The 22,068-nt window shown below is 37.9% G+C and overlaps 1 protein-coding gene across 1 annotated transcript; it reads right to left on the bottom strand.

The window, feature by feature from the left end:
* Nucleotides 1-12,854: 12,854 nt before the first annotated feature.
* LOC143030626 (uncharacterized) lies at nucleotides 12,855-19,342 on the bottom strand. Its single transcript, XM_076193791.1, has 2 exons — nucleotides 18,913-19,342; nucleotides 12,855-15,319 (listed from the first exon to the last, which is right to left on the bottom strand). Exon 2 carries the CDS (start codon nucleotides 15,174-15,176, stop codon nucleotides 13,791-13,793), a length of 1,386 nt encoding a protein of 461 aa, XP_076049906.1. The 5' UTR covers nucleotides 15,177-15,319; nucleotides 18,913-19,342; the 3' UTR covers nucleotides 12,855-13,790.
* Between the last annotated feature and the right edge of the window lie 2,726 nt (nucleotides 19,343-22,068).

Raw genomic sequence — 22,068 nt, 5'->3', positions numbered from 1 at the left:
GGCAAATTACACGGTTATAAATTTCACAACTTAAGCTATTGTAAGTAGTCATCTAAATCATATTCTATACAAGCAATATATTGAAATCAGTATTATTTTACGCAAACAATCTGTCAACCGTAATACAACGCTCCTATCACATCTTACATAGAATTTAGAAATCATAATTCACATTAGTGCTCCAAGCCTTTTAGTGTGAAAACCAAACCATCACCCGGGCAGGGACCTAAGTCCTCACATTTTCACCTCGGTCGCTGGTCCTTCAACCACAGCCCGCCTCACACCTCGAAATCACCGACGAGAATGTTGGTGTAATGAGCGTCACCTCCCTAGTTACGTCCACGTGAACAAACGCATAGCGATACGCGCAGAAATGGTTCCCTACACAAATACAGTATACAAGATCCCAATGGAATAAACATGTGATGCATTTATTCAATGATTACAGTACATTGAATAGATACAAATAACTTTAATCAATACAAAATAAACATACAAATGCACGAGTCATCCTAAATGGTTCATACAAACAACTTGAACCAATATCATCGTATAGTGATGATACACACATAACTCTCAATTCCTTCATCCGTATCATCAATATATATAGCAAACATTATTGGGGCCAAAACTGTTCCTTGTGGAACACCACTTATAACTTCATTCCAATTGGACTGTTTGTCTCTTATCACCACTCATTTTTCTTTCATGCAAGAACTCTTCAGTTTCTAATTTCTTAAGCAACTTCTTATGTGGCACATTATCAAAAGCTTTTTTCAGGTCTAGAAATGCACAATCAGCCCATCCATCTATTTCTTGTATTACATCTATTAGCCTTGAATAGAAACAATTAAGTTTGTGACGCATGATCGTCCTTGTCTAAATCCAAATTGCCTTGGATCTAGTACTTTTTTTTAAATGCTTTGCCCATCTAGTTTTGATCATTCTTTCACAGATTTTAGCTATCGTACTTGTAAGAGAGACCGGTCTATAGTTAGTAGGGTCTTCCTTGTTTCCCCCTTTATATATTGGTACTATATTTGCTCTTTTCCAATCATCTGAAACTTTCCCCTCTTTCAATGAACTGTTTATTAGGCTATGTATTTTGTTTGTTAGTTCATTCCTGCATTCTCTCAAAATCCAGTTTGCCATTTCATCCGGTCCATGCGATTTTCTGACATCGAGATTACTCAAGTGTTTCATTATTTCATTTCTTGATACCTCTATCTCTTTCATAGGGGGAACTCTCTCCTCCCCACTCGATATTTCTAGGTTCTCCCTTGTAAACACCGATTTAAAATGCTTATTCATAATTTCTGCCATTTCTATTTCCTCTATGTATTCGACTCCTCCTTGTCGTAGTTTCTCTAATTCTTGTTTGCTTTTCAGTTTGTTGTTAACAAATCTGTAAAATAATTTTGGTTGATCTTCACATTTTTCTATGACATTTTTTTTGTATTTTATCTTTTTTTTCTGCGCACTTGTACATATTCATTTCTATAACCAGTATATATTTTCCATTTTTCAGTTTTTTTGTCTTTTTTCCATTTTATCCAAGCTTTATCCCTTTTGTCTTTTGACTGCCTACATGTTTTGTTGTACCAGCACTTTATATATCATTTTTCTTGCTTTTGTCTTGGCACATACTTTTCCGCTCCTTCTTTATTTTTTATTTTTTTTTTCAAAATACTCCATTTCTCTTCTACTGTTGTTCCCTCCTTGTGTATTCTTTCCCAGTCAGCTTTTTGAAAGAATTATTTTATTTTGTCAAAGTTCATTTTTTCATACATCAATCCTCCCTTTTTATATTGTTCGTTTTTTCATGTATTTTTCCTCATTTAGTTCCAGTTCAACCAATATGTGGTCACTTTTACTTATTGGTGTCTTATATTCAATCTTGTCCACTATTCCAGGTTCTGATGTGATTATTAGGTCCAGTCTCGATGGTTCTTCCTCATTTCTATACCTAGTATTCTCTTGTATCCATTGCGTCATTGTATGTTCTATAATCATATCAAGTAATACATTTCCCCATAGGTCATCTCCACCCTTCACTGTCACCTATTCCCAGCAGATTTCTTTACAAGTAAAGTCACCCATTATAATCATTCGTCCTCCATCTTCCATTATCTTACTTAGTGATATCCTGGTGTCTTCTAACATATTTTTTGTGTTCTCTCTCTTCCCACGAAGCCGTTTTAGGAGGCACATAATTTACTACAAACTTCCTGCTCTTCCTATCCTTGTCCTCCACTTCCATCATAATCATCTCTATTCTTTCCATATGTGACATTCCTCACATTTATATCCTTCTTAGTCAGGAACATAACTCCACCCCTTTGTTTTACTTTTCTGTTTCTAATCCAATAATTATATGCACTATATCCCACACTGTTGGGTGGTAAGAGACCTTACAATCTTGTCTCTACAATTCCCATTATGTCCGGTTCTTTTTCCTTCAGGTAATCATTCAGCTCGTTCAAACCTGTTATTAATCCATCTATATTTGTGTAAGACACTTTTAATATTCTGCTACTTCCATCGTGTTTTCTGTTTCCCTTCCGTCTTTCTCTGCTATGAACCATTTTCTCACTTTCATATTCACTACTCTCCAATGAGATTTCTCTTTTTCTGTCTCTGTTCTTTTCTCGTTTTTTTTTTCCTTTAGCTTCTAGTCTTTTTGTTTTCTCATCCTCTCTTTCCTCTTTATTCATTTCTCTTTTTATCCATACCTGTTTAAATTGCTCACCATCTGTTAGTTTTCCTGTTTTTGCTAAAATATTCTATGCTGTCGTTTGTGACCTGAATTCAACCTTAATTGGTCTGGTCTTATAAGTATTTTATTTCCCGAGGCTATACATTTCTTCTATTTGTTTCCCTATTTCTGGTTCATCTTCTTGAACTACTTCTAATATACTATTTACTTTTTCCTTTTCCTCCTTTATTCTTGTAGTCCAATTTACACAGAAAACACTATATACACCCTAGTCTCCATCCGTACAACCGGCTTATATGAACATTGCCAGGCACTCAAATTTTATATAACAAGATTCTAAATTGTATTTCCTCTTTTCATAACGTATATAACATTCCAAACACCAGGGAAGGAACAGGACAAGTTTGAATCCATATATATGAAAGTAAACAAGGGTGAGATGATCTCCAAAGAAAGATTACATTGAAACAGAGAGGTAAACTAAGCATTAGAGTAGACGTCAGTGAAGAATCCAATATGGAAACAGAAATAACAAATAGGATCTGGAGCCATGCTAACAAATTCTTTTATAACTAGTGCTGAAGGAAAAACCACCCAACCACAGCTGAAATTGTAAACTATAAAATTATATTAGAGCCTGTGTTAACCCATGACTCGTGATATGGACGTTGACAACATGAAGGTGAAGCGCGCACACACACACACACACACACACACACACACACACACACACACACACACACACACACACACACACACACACACAAAGAGGAATATATCTATGTCCAGAGGTCTTTGATGTGGAATCAATATTCGTTTTCATGGAAAGAAAGAGATCTCATGGCCACATTATCTCGATGGACATGAAGATGCCTACTACACCTCCGGGCATCGACGGGGACGAAGCCGGTGGTTAGACTCTGGAAAAATGGCGAAGTCATTGATTTCAATGTTGCCAATGGGTATTCCACAGTGACAGTGATAGACAATTCTGCCCAATACTCAGTCTCTGCAACCGTTGGAGTGTTGTGGCGAGGACGCAACCAGCCTCGCTTCTGAACAGCAAAGAAGCTGGACTCGAATTTTTTCATTCTTCATGGCACTCTGGCCCAGATTATAGAATAGATGCCAAGTTACCCTCACAGGAATTCCACAGATCCTCAGATCCCAACAATGTACGGTGTCAAATGCCTCAAGTCAAGACAGCTTGTAGGAAACCATTAGTGGAAATCACGCCGGCGTTCTACAAGGACACGAGGCACAAAGAGACGATCAATTGTTGACTTATCTGGCATAAACCCAGGTTGTTCTGGCCTGAAACTTTAGCAGATGTGAACGAACGCGTGCCAGCAACAAGTGGGCGTGCACCTTGTCCGGCACGCTGAACAATGTTGTGCCGCAGTAGATCTCACATCCCACTGATTCCCGTTTCCCTTCCATACAGGGACAACCAGACTCCTTTTCCAGTCAGAGGGAATGTCACCGATCTACTAAGATGCAAAGAGCACAACATGTAACTCACGGATCAGGAGTTAACCTCCGGATTTTAGTAAGTCCTTGCTGATGTCGGCCGCATTTTCACTTAACGGGTTCTTCTCCGATGACAAGATGTCTTATCATTTGGTCAAATAAAACAAAAAAATCATAAAACACCAAAATGTTTGATCAAACACCAGAAAAATATGACGTCAGTCCTCCTAGCTTCGCTGCGAGCGAATCGAGGATTGACGTCATATTTTTCTGGTGTTTGATCAAACATTTTGGTGTTCTATGATTTTTTGTTTTATTTGACCAAATGACAAGACATCTTGTCATCGGAGTTGAAGTGGGTTGACGGGTTCTTTGACCTCCCTGAAAGAAGTAGAGAGTTTCATCAATCGGTGGTTTCACAACCGCCACCCAAACACCAGCCTGAAGTTGGTGGTCGCTCGTACTGTCAACCATGACTACACCACTCCACACTTTACCCATGTTGTCCATGAACTACTCGGTCTGAGTTTACCTGGGTCCCAGACCCGGAGTGGGGGTTCTTCAGGGCTCGGTAGACAGCCCCGAGGTAGTAATTTGCATCAAAATGACTCTCGGAATTCTCAACGATTTCCATGACACCCGTCTCGTTACCCATCGTCACGGGAACTCTAGTCCGTCATCTCTGAGCCCTGTATCAGTCCAGGTCATAGCCCATTTATCAGCATTATCTCACGCGACGCCACACTTCTCAACCTTGGACGATCTCTAGAGTACTCCTCGACAGATTTTAAGTTTTGCGTTTGAGAGTATCCCGTATTTTTGTTCAGGGTGCTCTTGGGTACTCCACACTTCGAACCTACTAGAAATTTAGACCGTACACTCAAGGACACATTCGTCATTGCTAAGGTTCTCCAGATAAGATCCAGGTGGATTACATCTCTGGATTCTCATGGGCATACATCAGGTTTCATCTTCCTTACCGTAGCATATGTCCCTACCGAGACGAAAGACCTTAAAGAAAAGGTGCCCTATGCCATACTTCATTCTGTTAGTGTTCAGGATTCCTGGTTCTGGAGACGACAGACACACCGATAAGCTTTGTATAAAGATGCTGGAGGAGTGGCAAGGAGGCCAGTCATATACTGAATGAGAATCAGACAAGAAACAATGGTCTCAAACTGTCCGCAAATAGATTCAATTTGGAAGTGGGTAGAAACAACTTCGCCAACCGCGTAGTTAATGAATGGAATAAACTTTCTGCAGAGGCAGTGCAATGCAGTTCAGCTCGAAGCTTTAAAAAACATTTAGATAAACACCTAAGCAAGACGCTGTATTGATTATTATTTATTTTATATTATTTGTTTTTGTTTTGTTATCATTTGTCTGGTTCTCATTTATTATTAGTTATATGTCAATTTATTATTATTTACTATTTACCTGTTTGTTTGTTGTTTGACTGTGCCTATGCGTTTATTTATGTATTCTATTTGATACTTACATTATTATAGTTTTTATTTATTTATTTATCATTATTACTATAATTTCTTTTTTCGCATCCGACCTAGATATGGACCAAAAGGTCTCCTGTCGGCATGCTCCGCCTTTGTAATCCTACTGAACCGCAGGGTTTTCCAAAGCCCCGAGTCCTTTGAGAACGACCAAAGACTTGTGGTTTCAATACTCAAACTGTGTTTAATACCTAATGTATGCTTTAACTTCAGCATCATACGCTCATCAACTGGGTAACCTCTTTTCTGGCGAGGTGTAGTCGTCTAGATATATCTATACCTATCCTCATGAGGTGGGCCTCATCGGCGCGGCCCAGTCAGTAATATGTGTAACCTTCACTACAGATGTCGCATTACCTGGTCTCCTCAGAGCCACCATATTCATTCTAAGCCTACGGAGGTCTGCTGATGACTAGGGTATTTGATTGTCCTGAAAAAAAAGGCACTCACACAGAGAACCTGCCAGAGCCTCATCCCGGGTCTGGCTCCACGTGTTAACCCATTCAACTCCGATGACAAGATGTCTTGTCATTTGGTCAAATAAAACAAAAAAATCATAAAACACCAAAATGTTTGATCAAACACCAGAAAAATATGACGTCAGTCCTCCTAGCTTCGCTGCGAGCGAATCGAGGATTGACGTCATATTTTTCTGGTGTTTGATCAAACATTTTGGTGTTCTATGATTTTTTGTTTTATTTGACCAAATGACAAGACATCTTGTCATCGGAGTTGAAGTGGGTTAATGCCTTATTTGCACACACACACATACACACAAGTTATTCGGAGAGACCTACAATTCATTAAGATCAATGAAAGTGGCCTTCGACTACATGGATGAGGAGATGGTTAAGAAATCAATTGTTACATTGATAAGATCGAAATTAGAAGATGCTATATCAATGTGGGCACCTAGCACAAAGAAAAACACAAGGGAATTAGAAAGAATCCAAAGAACGGCAACAAAGATGGCACCCACACTATCAAAATTGATATATGGACAAAGATTGGAAAAATGACAGCTGTCAACATTAGAGCAGAGAAGGAAAAGAGGAGACTTGTTGACCATTTTCAGAATCATGAAGGGGATGGAAGTTCTTGATAGAGGTGACCTATTACAATGGGACAAAAGAGAAACAAGAGGACACGCAAAGAAATTAAAGAAAGATAGTTACAGAAGAGACCTGAAAAAGAACAGTTTCCCACACAGGGTGATTGATGTCTGGAACGGGCTGAACAGTGAAACAGTAAATGCCAGAACTATACACGAGTTTAAAACCAAACTGGACGTGGAGAGATACGAAAACAGGTCACAACGAGCATAGCTCCCGTCCCGTAAAATACAACTAGGTAAATACAACAAATACACACACACACACACACACACGCACGCACGCACACACACTCGGTGGCGCGGTTGGTAGAGCGCTGGACTGGGAAGTGCTCGCAGTACCCAGTTCGAATCCTGCCCAGGGCCGAAATTATTTCGGTATCGCTGTGCTCCAAAAAACATTTTGTTTATATGTTTCTCAGGGGACATATCATTCATAATAATGACCCCCAGGTCCTTCTTATTTTCTACTTTTTTTATTTCTTCTTCTCCCAATTTATATGATCCCACTATTCTTTTTTGTTTCTTCCAAATTCCATTATACTACACTTCTTAATATTGAATTCCATCTCCCACTTCCTACTCCATTCCCATACTTTATTGAGATCACTCTGTAGCGACTCACAATCTTCTTCAGTGTTCACTTTTTTCAACAATTTTGCATCATTCGCAAATAAGCTCATATTGTTTCACACTAAAACTCCGTGGACTGTCGTAATCATGTATTTCAACCTGCGAGTATATTACAAATATCCTTACATAAATCCACAGTATACATAACGTGAAAAGTATTGAAACCATCAACAAAAAACACTTGTACAATTCACATTGAAATTAAATGAGCATAATCCTCTAAATAACCATCAATACATCTTTTGAATAATCGTAACTACAATGACAATTACAATAGTGTAAATTATACAGACATTAGTAACAAATAAGAAGTCCAACATTCTTCTATGGCAAATTACACGGTTATAAATTTCACAACTTAAGCTATTGTAAGTAGTCATCTAAATCATATTCTATACAAGCAATATATTGAGATCAGTATTATTTTATGCAAACAATCTGTTAACCGTAATACAACGCTCCTATCACATCTTACATAAAATTTAGAAATCATAACTCACATTAGTGCTCCAAGCCTTTTAGTGTGAAAATCAAACCATCACCCGGGCAGGGACCTAAGTCCTCACATTTTCACCTCGGTCGCTGGTCCTTCAACCACAGCCCGCCTCACACCTCGAAATCACCGACGAGAATGTTGGTGTAATGAGCGTCACCTCCCTAGTAATGTCCACGTGAACAAACGCATAGCGATACGCGCAGAAATGGTTCCCTACACAAATACAGTATACAAGATCCCAATGGAATAAACATGTGATGCATTTATTCAATTATTACAGTACATTGAATAGATACAAATAACTTTAATCAATACAAAATAAACATACAAATGCACAAGTCATCCTAAATGGTTCATACAAACAACTTGAACCAATATCATCGTATAGTGATGATACACACATAACTCTCAATTCCTTCATCCGTATCATCAATATATAAAGCAAACATTATTGGGGCCAAAACTGTTCCTTGTGGAACACCACTTATAACTTCATTCCAATTGGACTGTTTGTCTCTTATCACCACTCATTTTTCTTTCATGCAAGAAGTCTTCAGGTTCTAATTTCTTAAGCAACTTCTTATGTGGCACATTATCAAAAGCTTTTTTCAGGACTAGAAATGCACAATCAGCCCATCCATCTATTTCTTGTATTACATCTATTAGCCTTGAATAGAAACAAGTTTGTGACGCATGATCGTCCTTGTCTAAATCCAAATTGCCTTGGATTTAGTACTTTTACTAGTTTTGATAATTTAGTACTTTTACTAGTTTTGATAATTCTCACAGATTTTAGCTATCGTATTTGTAAGAGAGACCGGGTTATAGTTAGTAGGGTCTTCCTTGTTTCCCCCTTTATATATTGGTACTATATTTGCTCTTTTCCAATCATCTGAAACTTTCCCCTCTTTCAATGAACTGTTTATTAGGCTATGTATTTTGTCTGTTAGTTCATTCCTGCATCCTCTCAAAATCCAGTTTGCCATTTCATCCGATCCATGCAAGTTTCTGACATCGAGATTACTCAAGTGTTTCATTATTTTATTTCTTGATACCTCTATCTCTTTCATAGGGGAACTCTACTCCCATTCGATATCTCTAGGTTGTATGTTCTCCCTTGTAAACACCGATTTAGATAGTTTATTCATAATTTCTGCCATTTCTATTTTCTCTGTGTATTCGACTCCTCCTTGTCGTAGTTTCTCTAAGTGCTAATTCTTGTTTGCTTTTCAGTTTGTTGTTTACAAATCTGTAAAATAGATTTGGTTGATCTTTACATTTTTCTATGACATCTTTTTTGTATTTTATCTTTTCTTCTCTGCGCACTTGTACATATTCATTTCTATAACCAGTGTATATTTTCCATTTTTCAGGTTTTTTGTCTTTTTTTCCATTTTATCCAGTCTTTTGACTGCCTACATGTTTTGTTGTACCAGCACTTTATATATCATTTTTCTTGCTTTTGTCTTGGCACATACTTTTCCGCTCCTTCTTTATTTTTTATTTTTTTTTTCAAAATACTCCATTTCTCTTCTACTGTTGTTCCCTCCTTGTGTATTCTTTCCCAGTCAGCTTTTTGAAAGAATTATTTTATTTTGTCAAAGTTCATTTTTTCATACATCAATCCTCCCTTTTTATATTGTTAATTTTTTCATGCATTTTTCCTCATTTAGTTCCAGTTTAACCAATATGTGGTCACTTTTACTTATTGGTGTCTTATATTCAATCTTGTCCACTATTTCAGGTTCTGATGTGATTATTAGGTCCAGTCTCGATGGTTCTTCCTCATTTCTATACCTAGTATTCTCTTGTATCCATTGCGTCATTGTATGTTCTATAATCATATCAAGTAATACATTTCCCCATAGGTCATCTCCACCCTTCACTGTCACCTATTCCCAGCAGATTCCTTTACAAGTAAAGTCACCCATTATAATAATTCGTCCTCCATCTTCCATTATCTTGCTTAGTGATATCCTGGTGTCTTCTAACATATTTTTTGTGTTCTCTCTCTTCCCACGAAGCCGTTATAGGAGGCACATAATTTACTACAAACTTCCTGCTCTTCCTATCCTTGTCCTCCACTTCCATTGTAATCATCTCTACTCTATTCTTTCCATATGCGACATTCTCACATTTATATCCTTCTTAGTCAGGAACATAACTCCACCCCTTTGTTTTACCTCTCTGTTTCTAATCCAACAATTATATGCACCATATCCTACACTGTTGGGTGGTAATGGACCTTTCAATTTTGTCTCTACAATTCCCATTATGTCCGGTTCTTTTTCCTTCAGGTAATCATTCAGCTCGTTCAAACCTGTTATTAATCCATCTATATTTGTGTAAGACACTTCTAATATTCTGTTACTTCCATCGTGTTTTCTGTTTCCCTTCCGTTTTTCTCTGCTATGAACTATTTTTTCACTTTCATATTCACTACTCTCCAATAAGATTTCTCTTTTTCCGTCTCTGTTCTTTTCTCGTTTTTTCCTTTAGCTCCTAGTCTTTTTGTTTTCTCATCCTCTCTTTCCTCTTTATTCATTTCTCTTTTTATCCATACCTGTTTAAATTGCTCACCGTCTGTTAGTTTTCCTGTTTTTGCTAAGATATTATATGCTGTCGTTTGTGACCTGAATTTAACCTTAATTGGTCTGGTCTTATAAGTATTTTATTTCCCGAGCCTATACATTTCTTCTATTTGTTTCCCTATTTCTGGTTCATCTTCTTGAACTACTTCTAATATACTATTTACTTTTTCCTTTTCCTCCTTTATTCTTGTAGTCCAATTTAGATTATACTTCTTTTCCATCCCTAATATAATTATACATTTCTTTTTATCTGCTAAGTCTCTTACTATATTCTCCTTCTCTCTCATCACAGTGCCTTCTGTTTGTTCCTTCATCTGTAGTTTCACTATATCTCTAAACTTAATTTTGTTATTCACCTAAACCTTTTTCCAACCATTTCTTTTATGGACTCTTTATTTCCTTTGTTATTCCTCTTTAACTCCTCATTCTCTTCCTTTACTTCTCTTAACTGTCTTTTTAGTTTTTCTGCTACTTTAGTTAGATTTTGATTCTCTTTTCTTAGTTCTTCCAGTTTATCAACTTTCTCTGCAACTAGAGTTGATTGGTCAAACTTAACCTTCCTTTCTTCGTTCATTTTTTTAGTTTCTCCTCTAGATTTACTAGTCGGGGGAGGTTGTCCCCTCCTCCCTCTTTAAATCCATAAAAGCAGTTATCTCTTTCCATTGAGCTGCTATTATCTATGTTTCTGCTCTTCACACCTCTGCTTCCTTGTTCGTCTGTATATTCTACCCCCGTTTATTTACGTCTCTCCTAAGAACCTGGGCCCATTTGTCCCCTTCGTCATTCCCTTCCTTTTCCTCAGTAATCCCTCCCCTTCTCCTTTTTCTTCACCTTCCCACTACACCACGAGCTTCCCCATTCCCTATTAATACAACACAGGTACTTCCTTGTCGTTGTGATCCTCGAAATTTGCTTTTTTCTCTGGAGTCCAAACTTGGTTGTCACCTCTACCGACATGTGTGTGTAATGTATTGAAGTAGTAACCTTTATTCTGAACAGAGATTATGCATGACAAATCTGGTAGTTACTATAACAAGATGATTAGAAACCTTCCCGAGCAAAAATGATGGGCTGACCACGTATCTTACACCTAAAGACTTTAAGTATTATCTAAAAGGCTAAAATGAAACCCCAGTGAAGTTGAGGTAATCTGTTAAAGTAAACACGATTTACTCAGTCACTGTTGTCTTGTGTCTCTTACAGAAATCATGTGATTCTAGTAAGTGATTCACCTTGGTCTTTTTTTGGAACACGTGCTGGACTCGTGATCGACAGCTCAGAGCTCATATGACCGATCTATGGGTAATGGTTTGACCTTACACGCACACACACACCCAACTCCCCGCTCACGAGAGTTGGAGTAACGACTTGAAAAGCAGCGATACTGATATCATTTTCAGCCCTGGGCAGGATTCGAACCTGGATCGCCGAAATGACAATCTGTGACTCTACCAACCGCACCACCGAATGTATTCATGGTCATGAACAGGAAGTAACAATCATATTTCAAACTACCTGTATTAGATTACCAAATAAATGGGATTTAAAGACCAGAATCCTTCTATAACATCATCAAGTTAAATACTTCTTAGAAAGTGAATGCACAATTCAGTCACCTATTCTCCAGTTATTGTTCAATTTTAAATTCACAGGGTTCCAGTTTGTGCTATATCAGCTCTGAACATATTCCAGTGGCTTATGTATCTTTGTCAAAAACCCTTTTCAGTTCCTTCACACATTTTTTTTTAACTTGTGTCCATGACCTCATAACCCCCTATCCCAAATCAAAAGATCTTAGTCAACTTTATTCATGCCTTTCTGTTCTGAACACTGCAATGAAGTCCTCTCTCTTGGATCCTCGAATGTCAAGGCTAAGTGTTTCTAGTATTTGTCTGACTTATTTGAAAGACTGAGAATAATTTTGGTAGGTGTTCTTTGTGTTCTAAAGGTTTTACTTTGTGTGGGGGAACTATACCATTGGTTCATTTTCCAGTCTTTAGATGGTCTTACTCCTCCCCCAGTCTCTTCACCCATATAATGAGAGCCACCTTTATGTTCTTCAGCAATCCATATACTCTCCCTGCAATCTTACCACTATGCTTGTCTGGTGACAAGCTGTCCCTTATAACCACTTCTTCCCTTTCACTTTTATATTGTGTATGCAGCTACATGATTATGCTCACTAATACCAAACTTCAAAGAAAAATACAGTACATGAGGAATCATTCAAAAACCTTTATTTAGATATAAATTAGATTTGTGATTAGCATAAAAAAATGTGAGTAGAATAAGATTTTATATAAATGGGAGATATTCAAAAAGAAAACTGGAAGAAAAATTAAAAATGGCTGACTTGGAAACATGCAAAAATGCAGCATTTGGCACCATGAGCCAAAAAACAACTCCAAGAACAGATTAGGTGACTTCTGAATATCTATAGTGTGGCAGGGACCAATGATGGGGACCTGTTTGTAGTGGTCCTGTAAGATGGCCAGTAGAATCATCTCCCTACTGCTAATTTTCAAGAAATGGCAACCCATTCATCTCCCTCTGACAGTCTCTAATCTGGTCCCAAGATCAACTTAAGTTACATATATATATATATTTTTAAATTTCACATATAGAAAGGTAACAACTGGCAACTGCTCCTCTCCTATCATTTTAAACTGGTGTCTATGAAACAGTCTCACATTATACAACAATCCAAAGTTTCTTCCCAGGGAGATCCGTAGGAGGGCCTGAGGATCAGTACCAGCCAATGTGGTGCTATAGGTTTAAAGTCAATTTAATTTGAGGCAGGCAACAATTATTATTGTTGCATCTTTTATGAGAATGTGCTTACAACAGGTTAAATTTAATGTCCACATTGCAAACAATGTAGAACCTTAGTTTTGGGATCATGAACCTGTGGAACTAACTGTATGTTATCATGGAATCATTCACAATTGAGTTATAATTAATTTAACAAGTTATCAGTTCATGAAACACGAATTCACATTGTAAATTCATACACTGAAGATAAAAATTATCCCTCTACCTACAAGACAAAAGAAAACACATTATTTACAATCAAAGCCAATTGTGCAAGGATTCACGGACTTGATAATATAAAAGTCATTAAAATTGTCTTGAATCCTTAGAAATTTCTCTAGGGTCTATAGATTACATTAAACAGCAACAATGAGGACTGAATGCGGCTCATGAACAAAAGATGAGGAAAAGTCCCATTCATATAAGGGTTCTTATCCAATCCCTCCTACACACATTATGTAGTCATCTGATCATATTCCTCTACTTTAATCTCGTGCTCCTCAACTTTGATTTCTACATTTTCTTCTCGAGACATTCTGTTATCAAATGAACTTCCAATATCCTCTAATTCTTCTGCTGGTTCCTCCTTCACTTTTAATTCTGAATGTGAAATAGTGGAGGAGGGTGTTACTTCTCCAATAAAACAAGTGGACTCCTTCAAAACATTGGGTTTGATTTCATTTGAACAAAATGTCATAGAACCCTTATAATCATCATATTTATCACCTTGAACACTATTGGAAAATAAGTGAAACTTCACATGCTTCCTCAGGTGGTGTAGATAAGAAAATGAGGACTTACAAAGGTCACATTTGTAACGCTTCTCATATGTATGAATGCTCATATGCTTTTTCAATATACACAACTGAGAAAATGAAGCCTTACAAGTCATACATTTATATATTTCCTTGCCTGTGTGTATCTTCATATGAATCTTTAAATCACTTAATTGAAAAAAGGAATTTCCACAACTTGTACATCTGTATGCCTTCTCCTCAGTGTGAGTCCTCATATGAATCTGCAAACTACAAATTCCAGAGAAGGAAGCTTTACATACCGAACATTCATATGGTTTATGATTTGAGTGACTTTTCATGTGGACCTTTAGAACATCTGATCGTGAAAATGAAACTCCACAAAAAGTACATTTGTGAGGTTTTTCGCCTGTGTGTGTCTTTTCGTGCGTTTTCAAAGAACATGCTTTAGAAAAGGAAGTTTCACAAATTGTACATTTAAACGGTTTTTTGCCTGTGTGCGTGTTCATATGAGATTTCAAATTATCACCACGAGAAAAAAAAGCATGACAAATAGCACATTGGTATGTTTTTTTGCCTGTATGTGTCTTAGTATGAGTTTTTAGGTGACCAGACTGAGAAAATGAAGCCATACAAAGGGAACATTTATAAGGCTTCTGACCTGTGTGAGAGTTCATGTGCAATTTCAAATCATCTTTTCGAGAAAACGACGTCTCGCAAAGGTTGCACTTGAAAGGTTTCTCACCTGCGTGTACCTTCTTATGAGACTTCAGATTGCCAGCCTGAGTAAAGGTCGCCTGACATATTGTACATGTATAAGGCCTTTCGCCTGCATGTGCTTTCATGTGATGCTGCAAACGACTACAATGAGTAAAGGATGTCATGCATAATGTACATTCATAATGCTTCTGACCTTTGTGGTTTTTCATATGTGTTTTCAGGCATTTTGCCTCTGAAAATGAAACCTCACAAATACTACATTTATAAAGCTTATCTCCTACATGAACCTGCATATGAAAGGTCAACTCTGATATGTGGGAAAATAAAGCATGACAGAGTCTGCACTTGAAATCTTTGTCATCCATTCTCCTTGCATGAGGGCTAAGAGAATATGTGGCAGGTGACCTCTACTGTTTACCAACTTTTCACAGCTTGAACTTGCCTTCTCTTATGCTTAGAAGTTCTCAAAGTGTTGTCTCTATTGACAAATATAGTAGTCTTCTTACACCTGCAGGAATAAATTAAGATTAATTACAATTGGTTAAGAATTTCTGTATTCTTATATTTCACAAGTAACCAGATCATTACAGAGCAATGGTCTTTATAATACCATCTTTCATACACCATTTATTCAAACAACCCCTACAACTAATGTTTTAAATGCTACTTTGCAACACTGTAGTGTATCTCAATTTGCTGACAATATATTTAATTCCAAACAATTTTGTTGTAGCTCTGACAATGTTACCAATATAATAGTTTATCATCATAATGTGAATTATAGTACACTAAAACTTATCATACCGTAATCTTATCTCACATATACTTTTGTATTGTACTAGTACAATAAAGTATTGTGTTGTCATTTTCTAATTTAACTTTGTACCCAGATCTGTTTGTAAACCTACTTTAGGATCAACTACATATATAGATTACAACATTAAATTCATTATTCAATTCTTAACATGGATATAAACTACTATGAAAATAAATACATATATTGCATATTCATTATAACATCAATTACGTGACTTTTAAACCCCAAATAACACTCTTGCATAATCTATAGTTATGGTCTGTAGTTTACCAGTGCTTTTATCCTTGTGGACAATCTTGCACCACATTGGATTATTTTATACAAATCTATAAATAGAGTATTAGGATGGTTTGGGCATATGGAAAGAATGAGTGAAGAAAGATTAGTAAAAGAAGTGTGGAAGGCGGAAATGGAAGGAGTGAATATGAGGGGGTCTCCTAGGATGAGATGGATGGATGTGGTGAAAGGGGCATTACAAAAGAGAGAAATGTTTGTAGAGGAAGGACGGGAGAGGACAGAAGATAGGGGTGAATGGAGAAGGGTTGTGTATGGATGATGCTGTGATGCATGAGGGGGAGTGGGTGGGGGATGGGGGGTGAGGAAGTATGTATGAGAAAAATTTTGATGCAGCCCGAAGGGATTTCTCCCCATCTTCTCCTTTTCTGCATGAGGGGATGGAGGGGGGGTCGCCGAATTTATGAAGCGGCCTTGCTGTGGATGTGCTGTGTCTTGCGACACTGTTTCTGACCCAGGGCAGTGGACAGGATGCAGGGATGACCCGTCATCCAGGAGGTGCCAAGATAAGAGGGAGGGAGGAGGGTGGAGGGGAGTGGAATATGTAGGGAATGAAATGGGTGGGAGTGGTTTCTATGCCTTTTTCTTTTTGGCTACCCCCCATGTAGGGGGGAAAAGCCTTTGGTATATGTATGTATAAAAGTTCACTCTATACCAACAGGATGCAAATAGGCTGTAAGAGTTCTACAGTGGATTGATGCAAAAGATGATGTAATTCAACTACGGTACATAAAAATACATCAAAAATGAAAGCTTGAGAAATGAGCATGTCAATGTGATAAACTTTCATCCCAGTTATTTACAAAGAGATTTTTCGAGTTGAGAACAGAAAGGAATATCTTAATCATTTTAGATTTTCAGATAAAGTATGAGTTTCAGAAAAAATTGCAATATGACTCATCAGTCCTCCTCGAGGAGGAGGACTGACGACGTCATATTTTTCTGGTGCTGTTTGATCATCAAACATTTTGTTGTTTTATTATGATTTTTTGTTTTATTTGACCAAATGACAAGACATCTTGTCATCGGAGTTGAATATCTTAATAATTTTAGATTTTCAGATAAAGTATGAGTTTCAGAAAAAATTGCAATAAATGATCCAAACAAGGAAAGTCTAAAGTAGATTGTATATGATTAGGTTAGCTTTGGTAATAGTACATTGGACTTGGAAAAGGTAGGTTAATCATGTAAGATTAGGTTAGCCTGGATGTGGTCACAAGTTATGGTTTTCCATTGTTAGCTCCTGTGCTCCACAAAAACTCAACTAATAACTGGCAATGATTATGTTTACATGACATAAAATACTATATCACCTGAAGCCTAATTTATTGTGTTGTTAGGATATTGGAAAAGGAGAGTTCTATGATACATAGCCTGCAGTCGCCCAGTCATGAATATGTTCATATATATATATATGTATATATATATATGTGTATATAATATATATATATATTTTTTTTTTCAACCACAAATTACTTTTAATTCCATGCCATCGTAATCGAGACTGAGAGTCACTCAATGGAGGCATCCGATGGAAATTGAAACGTGGACGAGCCGAGGATGCCTCCATCAAGCAACTCTCAGTCTAGACTGCAATGGCATGGAATTAAAAGTGATTTGTGGTTGAAAAAAAAATATATATATATTAATTAATCACTGGGAACCATTCAGTGTGTATGTATGTTCATATACATGTATATTTTCATCATTCAGGTAGAGCATTAAGAGAAATATTCTATTTTTACTATGTGGTGGACAGCAACATTTACCCATTCACTAGTGGCACTGGAATCAAGCAGCTGACTTGAACTACTAAATTTTGGTCTGTTGAAAGAGCCCATCATGAGCCAAAGGATCGAAAACAACCTCAATTAATACACAGGCATGTAGTGTCTTATATACTCTCTTAACCAACAGTTGGTAATCATTTGATGGCAAATCCCTAATTTGAAATTGGGTTGTATGTATCCCTTTGCACCACTGAAAATAAGTAATTCAAGTGTCCATGGATAAATACATTTTCCTAGAGACTGCACTAACCCCTTAACTGATTGTAAAGGCGGCGGCACACTAGGCCAACATTCTCCTTGCTTTTGCTATTTTGGGTAGAAAAAACTTGTTACGATATTCTAGATTTCCTTGAGAGCATTTCAATAATATGTCTAACAACCATATATAAATTCTTTTAGCTTCTCTTCAAATTATCACTATATGACACAAGAGTAATTTGACATTTGGAAAATTGAAAAACAGAAGATCAAATTCAAAGTAGTTTCACCTCAAATAAAGTGGCAAAAAATAAGAAATGCCGAGTGTGCCACCATCTGAATATTACTAAAATTATGAATCTGTGAAACTCTATGTTTAAAGGATGCTGTGGTACCTGAGACAACTACATTATTCCCAATTTGTCTCTGATATTCCCACACATGTGATCCTCCACTACATTCTGTCCTCACTCTGTCCTAAAGAAAAAAAAAAATGTTATACTTGCAAAATTCTTTGTATTGATCATTTTACCATGATAAACACTGAGGTTGTTGCAGACTGTTTTTGGGGTGATTTTGTAGAGGTATTTAACTTAAAATCATTCAGAAAAAGAAAATAACACTTGGGCGCCGTCCGGTTTACATAATTACTCCTAATATATTATTTTTTTCAAGTATTCTATATCTTACTCTTGCATGTAATGTTCCAACACATACCGTTGGAAATTAGTCTTTATTATACTTTTATTTAAAAATTGAATCTATTACTTACTTAAATTTTTTTGTTTATCTAAGTATTGTAGCTTCTCCATCTGCCTTCTATTTGAACTACTCTATTGGAACCTTGTTACATTTATTGATCCTAAACTTAAAAACTGCATTACTATTTACCTATGATTTGGAACTATGATTTGGAACTATAGCAATTTGGTTCCAATAATTGATAAAACATCTACTTAAAAGTTGTATTAATAAAATAAGATTTATTGAGCTGTTGCTTACAGTAGTGTTTCTATCTGCCTCCCATCTTATATTTGATGTTTGAAATTCTGGACCAGATCGACCTGCTCGACTTGACTGCCTGACTCAGTCTCTCAGACAGTACATAACAGGGTGACTGGCATGCAGTTCATAGGTACGCTGTGTCCTGCTAATTCAGTTGCAGTTATCACAGGTTGTGGACAATTCCCTCTACGGGAATTACAGAGACAACCGAACTGAGAACGCAGAAGCCACTGGGCGTCAAACGGTGTCGATACCTTTGGTTTCCGACAAAAGATCAACAGACCTGATAGCGGAATCTATCAAAATGGTGTGCCCGCGCTCCAGTTAGACTGTCGCAGATCTCTACTTTCGGCCTGTGCCTTGTCCCCTTCAACACGAACTATTTCTGCTCCATTAACAAAAGACTTCCTGCGAACTAGGCGATAGTGAGTTCTGGAAATGTTTAGTCACAATGCAGACTGATAGCAAATGCTCCCAATTGGGCCCCGGCCTTGGCTTACATGTATGGAATTTCATATAATGTAGCTTCTGTTTGGTCTGTTAGCTCGCATGCATTTGTAAGTTTTGATTGATTTCCATTTTACTTCAAAGATATAAAGTCAGCAATATACTTCGGGCTGTGAGCAAAAATTTTTGACGCAGCCCGAAGGGATTTCTCCCCGTCCTCTCCTTTATATGGGGGGACGGAGAGGGGGGGGGTCGCCGATTTAATGAAGCGGCCTTGCTGTGGATGTGTTGTGTCCTGCGACACTGCTTCTGACCCAGGGCAGTGGACAGGGTGCAGGGATGACCCGTCATCTAGGTGCTAAGATGGGAGGGAGGGTGGAGGGGTGTGGAGTGTGTTTGGGGATGAAATGGGTGGGAATGTTTTTGTGCCTTGTCCTTTTTGGCTACCCTCCTGGTAAGGGGGAAAAAAGCCTTGGTATATGTATGTATGATTTTCTAATTGTGCTGGCTGCAAGTTGGCTAGGAACCTGAGGCGGATCACATGAAGAATCGTCATCCCAGACTTCGACAGGGTGACAGTTCTTCATGTGGGGTGTCCTAGGGTGACAGTTCTTCATATGGGCTATCCTAGGGTGATAATTCTCCATGCGGGCTATTCTAGAGTGACAATTCTTCATACGGGATATCCTAGGGTGACAATTCTTCATGTGGGCTATCATAGGGTGACACTTCTTCATGTGGGCCATCCTGGGTTGACGATTCTTCGGCTGTATATCTTGATGACAATAAGCATATCCCTCATTCAACCTAACCTAATCTAATCTTTATTCCACTGTTGATATTGGGCGTATTGGGGTGAGAATTCTTCAGGTGGGATCTCTTGGGGTGACGATTCTTCATGTGGGCGTTCTGGGGTGACAATTCTTCAGGTGGGATCTCATGGGGTGAGGATCCTTCAGGTGTGATCTCGTGGAGGTGACAATTTTTCAGGTGGGCGTTCTGGGGGTGACAATTCTTCATGTGAAGCAACCTGGAACACCCTTCTTTGGGATTTACTTTACATACCCTGCATGGGGAACAGACTTGTAAACGTGCCTCAAGTATAACCCCCTCCCACCTCAACTTCACCTGGCCGAAGAACCTCCCCCACGTCGAGTGAACTGTGGCACTTAACCCATTCAACTCCGATGACAAGATGTCTTGTCATTTGGTCAAATAAAACAAAAAATCATAAAACACCAAAATGTTTGATCAAACACCAGAAAAATATGACGTCAATCCTCGCTTCGCTCGCAGCGAAGCGAGGACTGACGTCCTATTTTTCTGGTGTTTGATCAAACATTTTGGTGTTTTATGATTTTTTGTTTTATTTGACCAAATGACAAGACATCTTGTCATCGGATTTGAATGGGTTACAAGTAATGACTCAAAACAAAACAAACAAAACAACAACGAAGACCCACCCCCGCTGGACACCGCGTGGACAGCAAACTGTGTATATGAACTGTTCTAGACCATTTGTAAGGTTGAAATTCGAACGGGTGCTGGACCCGCAAACTACACACACACACATACACACACACACACACACACACACACACACCGGCGGTACCTGGTTCGAATCCTGCCCAGGGCTAGAATTATTTCAGTATCGCTGCGCTTCGAGTCGTTACTCCAACTTTCGTGGGCGGGGAGTGGGGAGTTTGTGTGCGTGTAAGGTCATAGGATTACCCATAGATCGGTCATACGAGCTCTGAGCTCTCTTACGGAAGGGAAATAGCTGTCGATCACGATTCCAACACGTGACCCAAAAGACCAAGGTGAATCACACACATACACACACACACACACACACACTAGACATTTGGAACAAGTTAAATGAGAATGTGGCGTGTGCAAAAATAATACACGAATTTAAAAACAGTCTAGATAAAACGAGATATGAAGACGGGCACCACGAGCATAGATCCCCTTCCCGTAAAATACAATTAGGTAAATACAACTAGGTAAACACACACACACACACACACACACACACACACACACACAGAAATAATTTCAGTATCGCTGCGCTGCGACTTGTTATTCCAACTCTCATGGGCTGGGAGTTGGGTGTGTGTGTGCGTGTAAGGTCACACCATTACCCATAGATCGGTCATATATGAGCTCTAAGCTCTCTTCCGGGAGGGTACTAACTGTCGATCACGAGTCAAACACGTGACCCAAGGCCATGGTGAATCACACAAGGAGGGGGGGGGGGTGGCAAGAACCTTTCCCAAAAACAAACCCAAAGACGTGCAATATATTGCCTGGAGTTCGGAACCATGAGGAGTGAAGTGACATGGGTTTCAATATATATATATATATATATATTATATATATATATATATATATATATATGTATATTTTTTTTCTTCTTTTTTTTTCAAACCTCTGAATATAAAGTAACACGTCACATACAGCAAAGTTGAATGACGAATTCCGACATTAAGAAAGTAGACGTATATTAGATCTAGCCTACTGCTGAAATGTTCTTATAGAAGTCTAGATTTCTGCGAGGGAAGCCATATTTTATTTATTCAAACGAAGGTTGGAGGTAGGATGTGCGAGAACTTTGATATGTAGACTACAGCGTTTACTTCGTTGGATATTTTTGTTTTCGAGTGCAGCAACGAAGAATACATACTAATATATATATATATATAT

The sequence above is a fragment of the Oratosquilla oratoria genome, chromosome 12, assembly GCF_046742065.1.
Source record: "Oratosquilla oratoria isolate Oo_2021 chromosome 12, ASM4674206v1, whole genome shotgun sequence".
Lineage (NCBI taxonomy): Eukaryota > Metazoa > Arthropoda > Malacostraca > Stomatopoda > Squillidae > Oratosquilla > Oratosquilla oratoria.
Note: the sequence above shows the minus strand (reverse complement) of the source record. Positions and strands in the feature narration are given on the sequence as shown.

Coding starts and splice junctions, on each gene's coding strand:
- LOC143030626 (XM_076193791.1), bottom strand. CDS start 15,176: ATGGATGACAAAGATTTCAAGTGCAGACTCTGTCATGCTTTATTTTCC.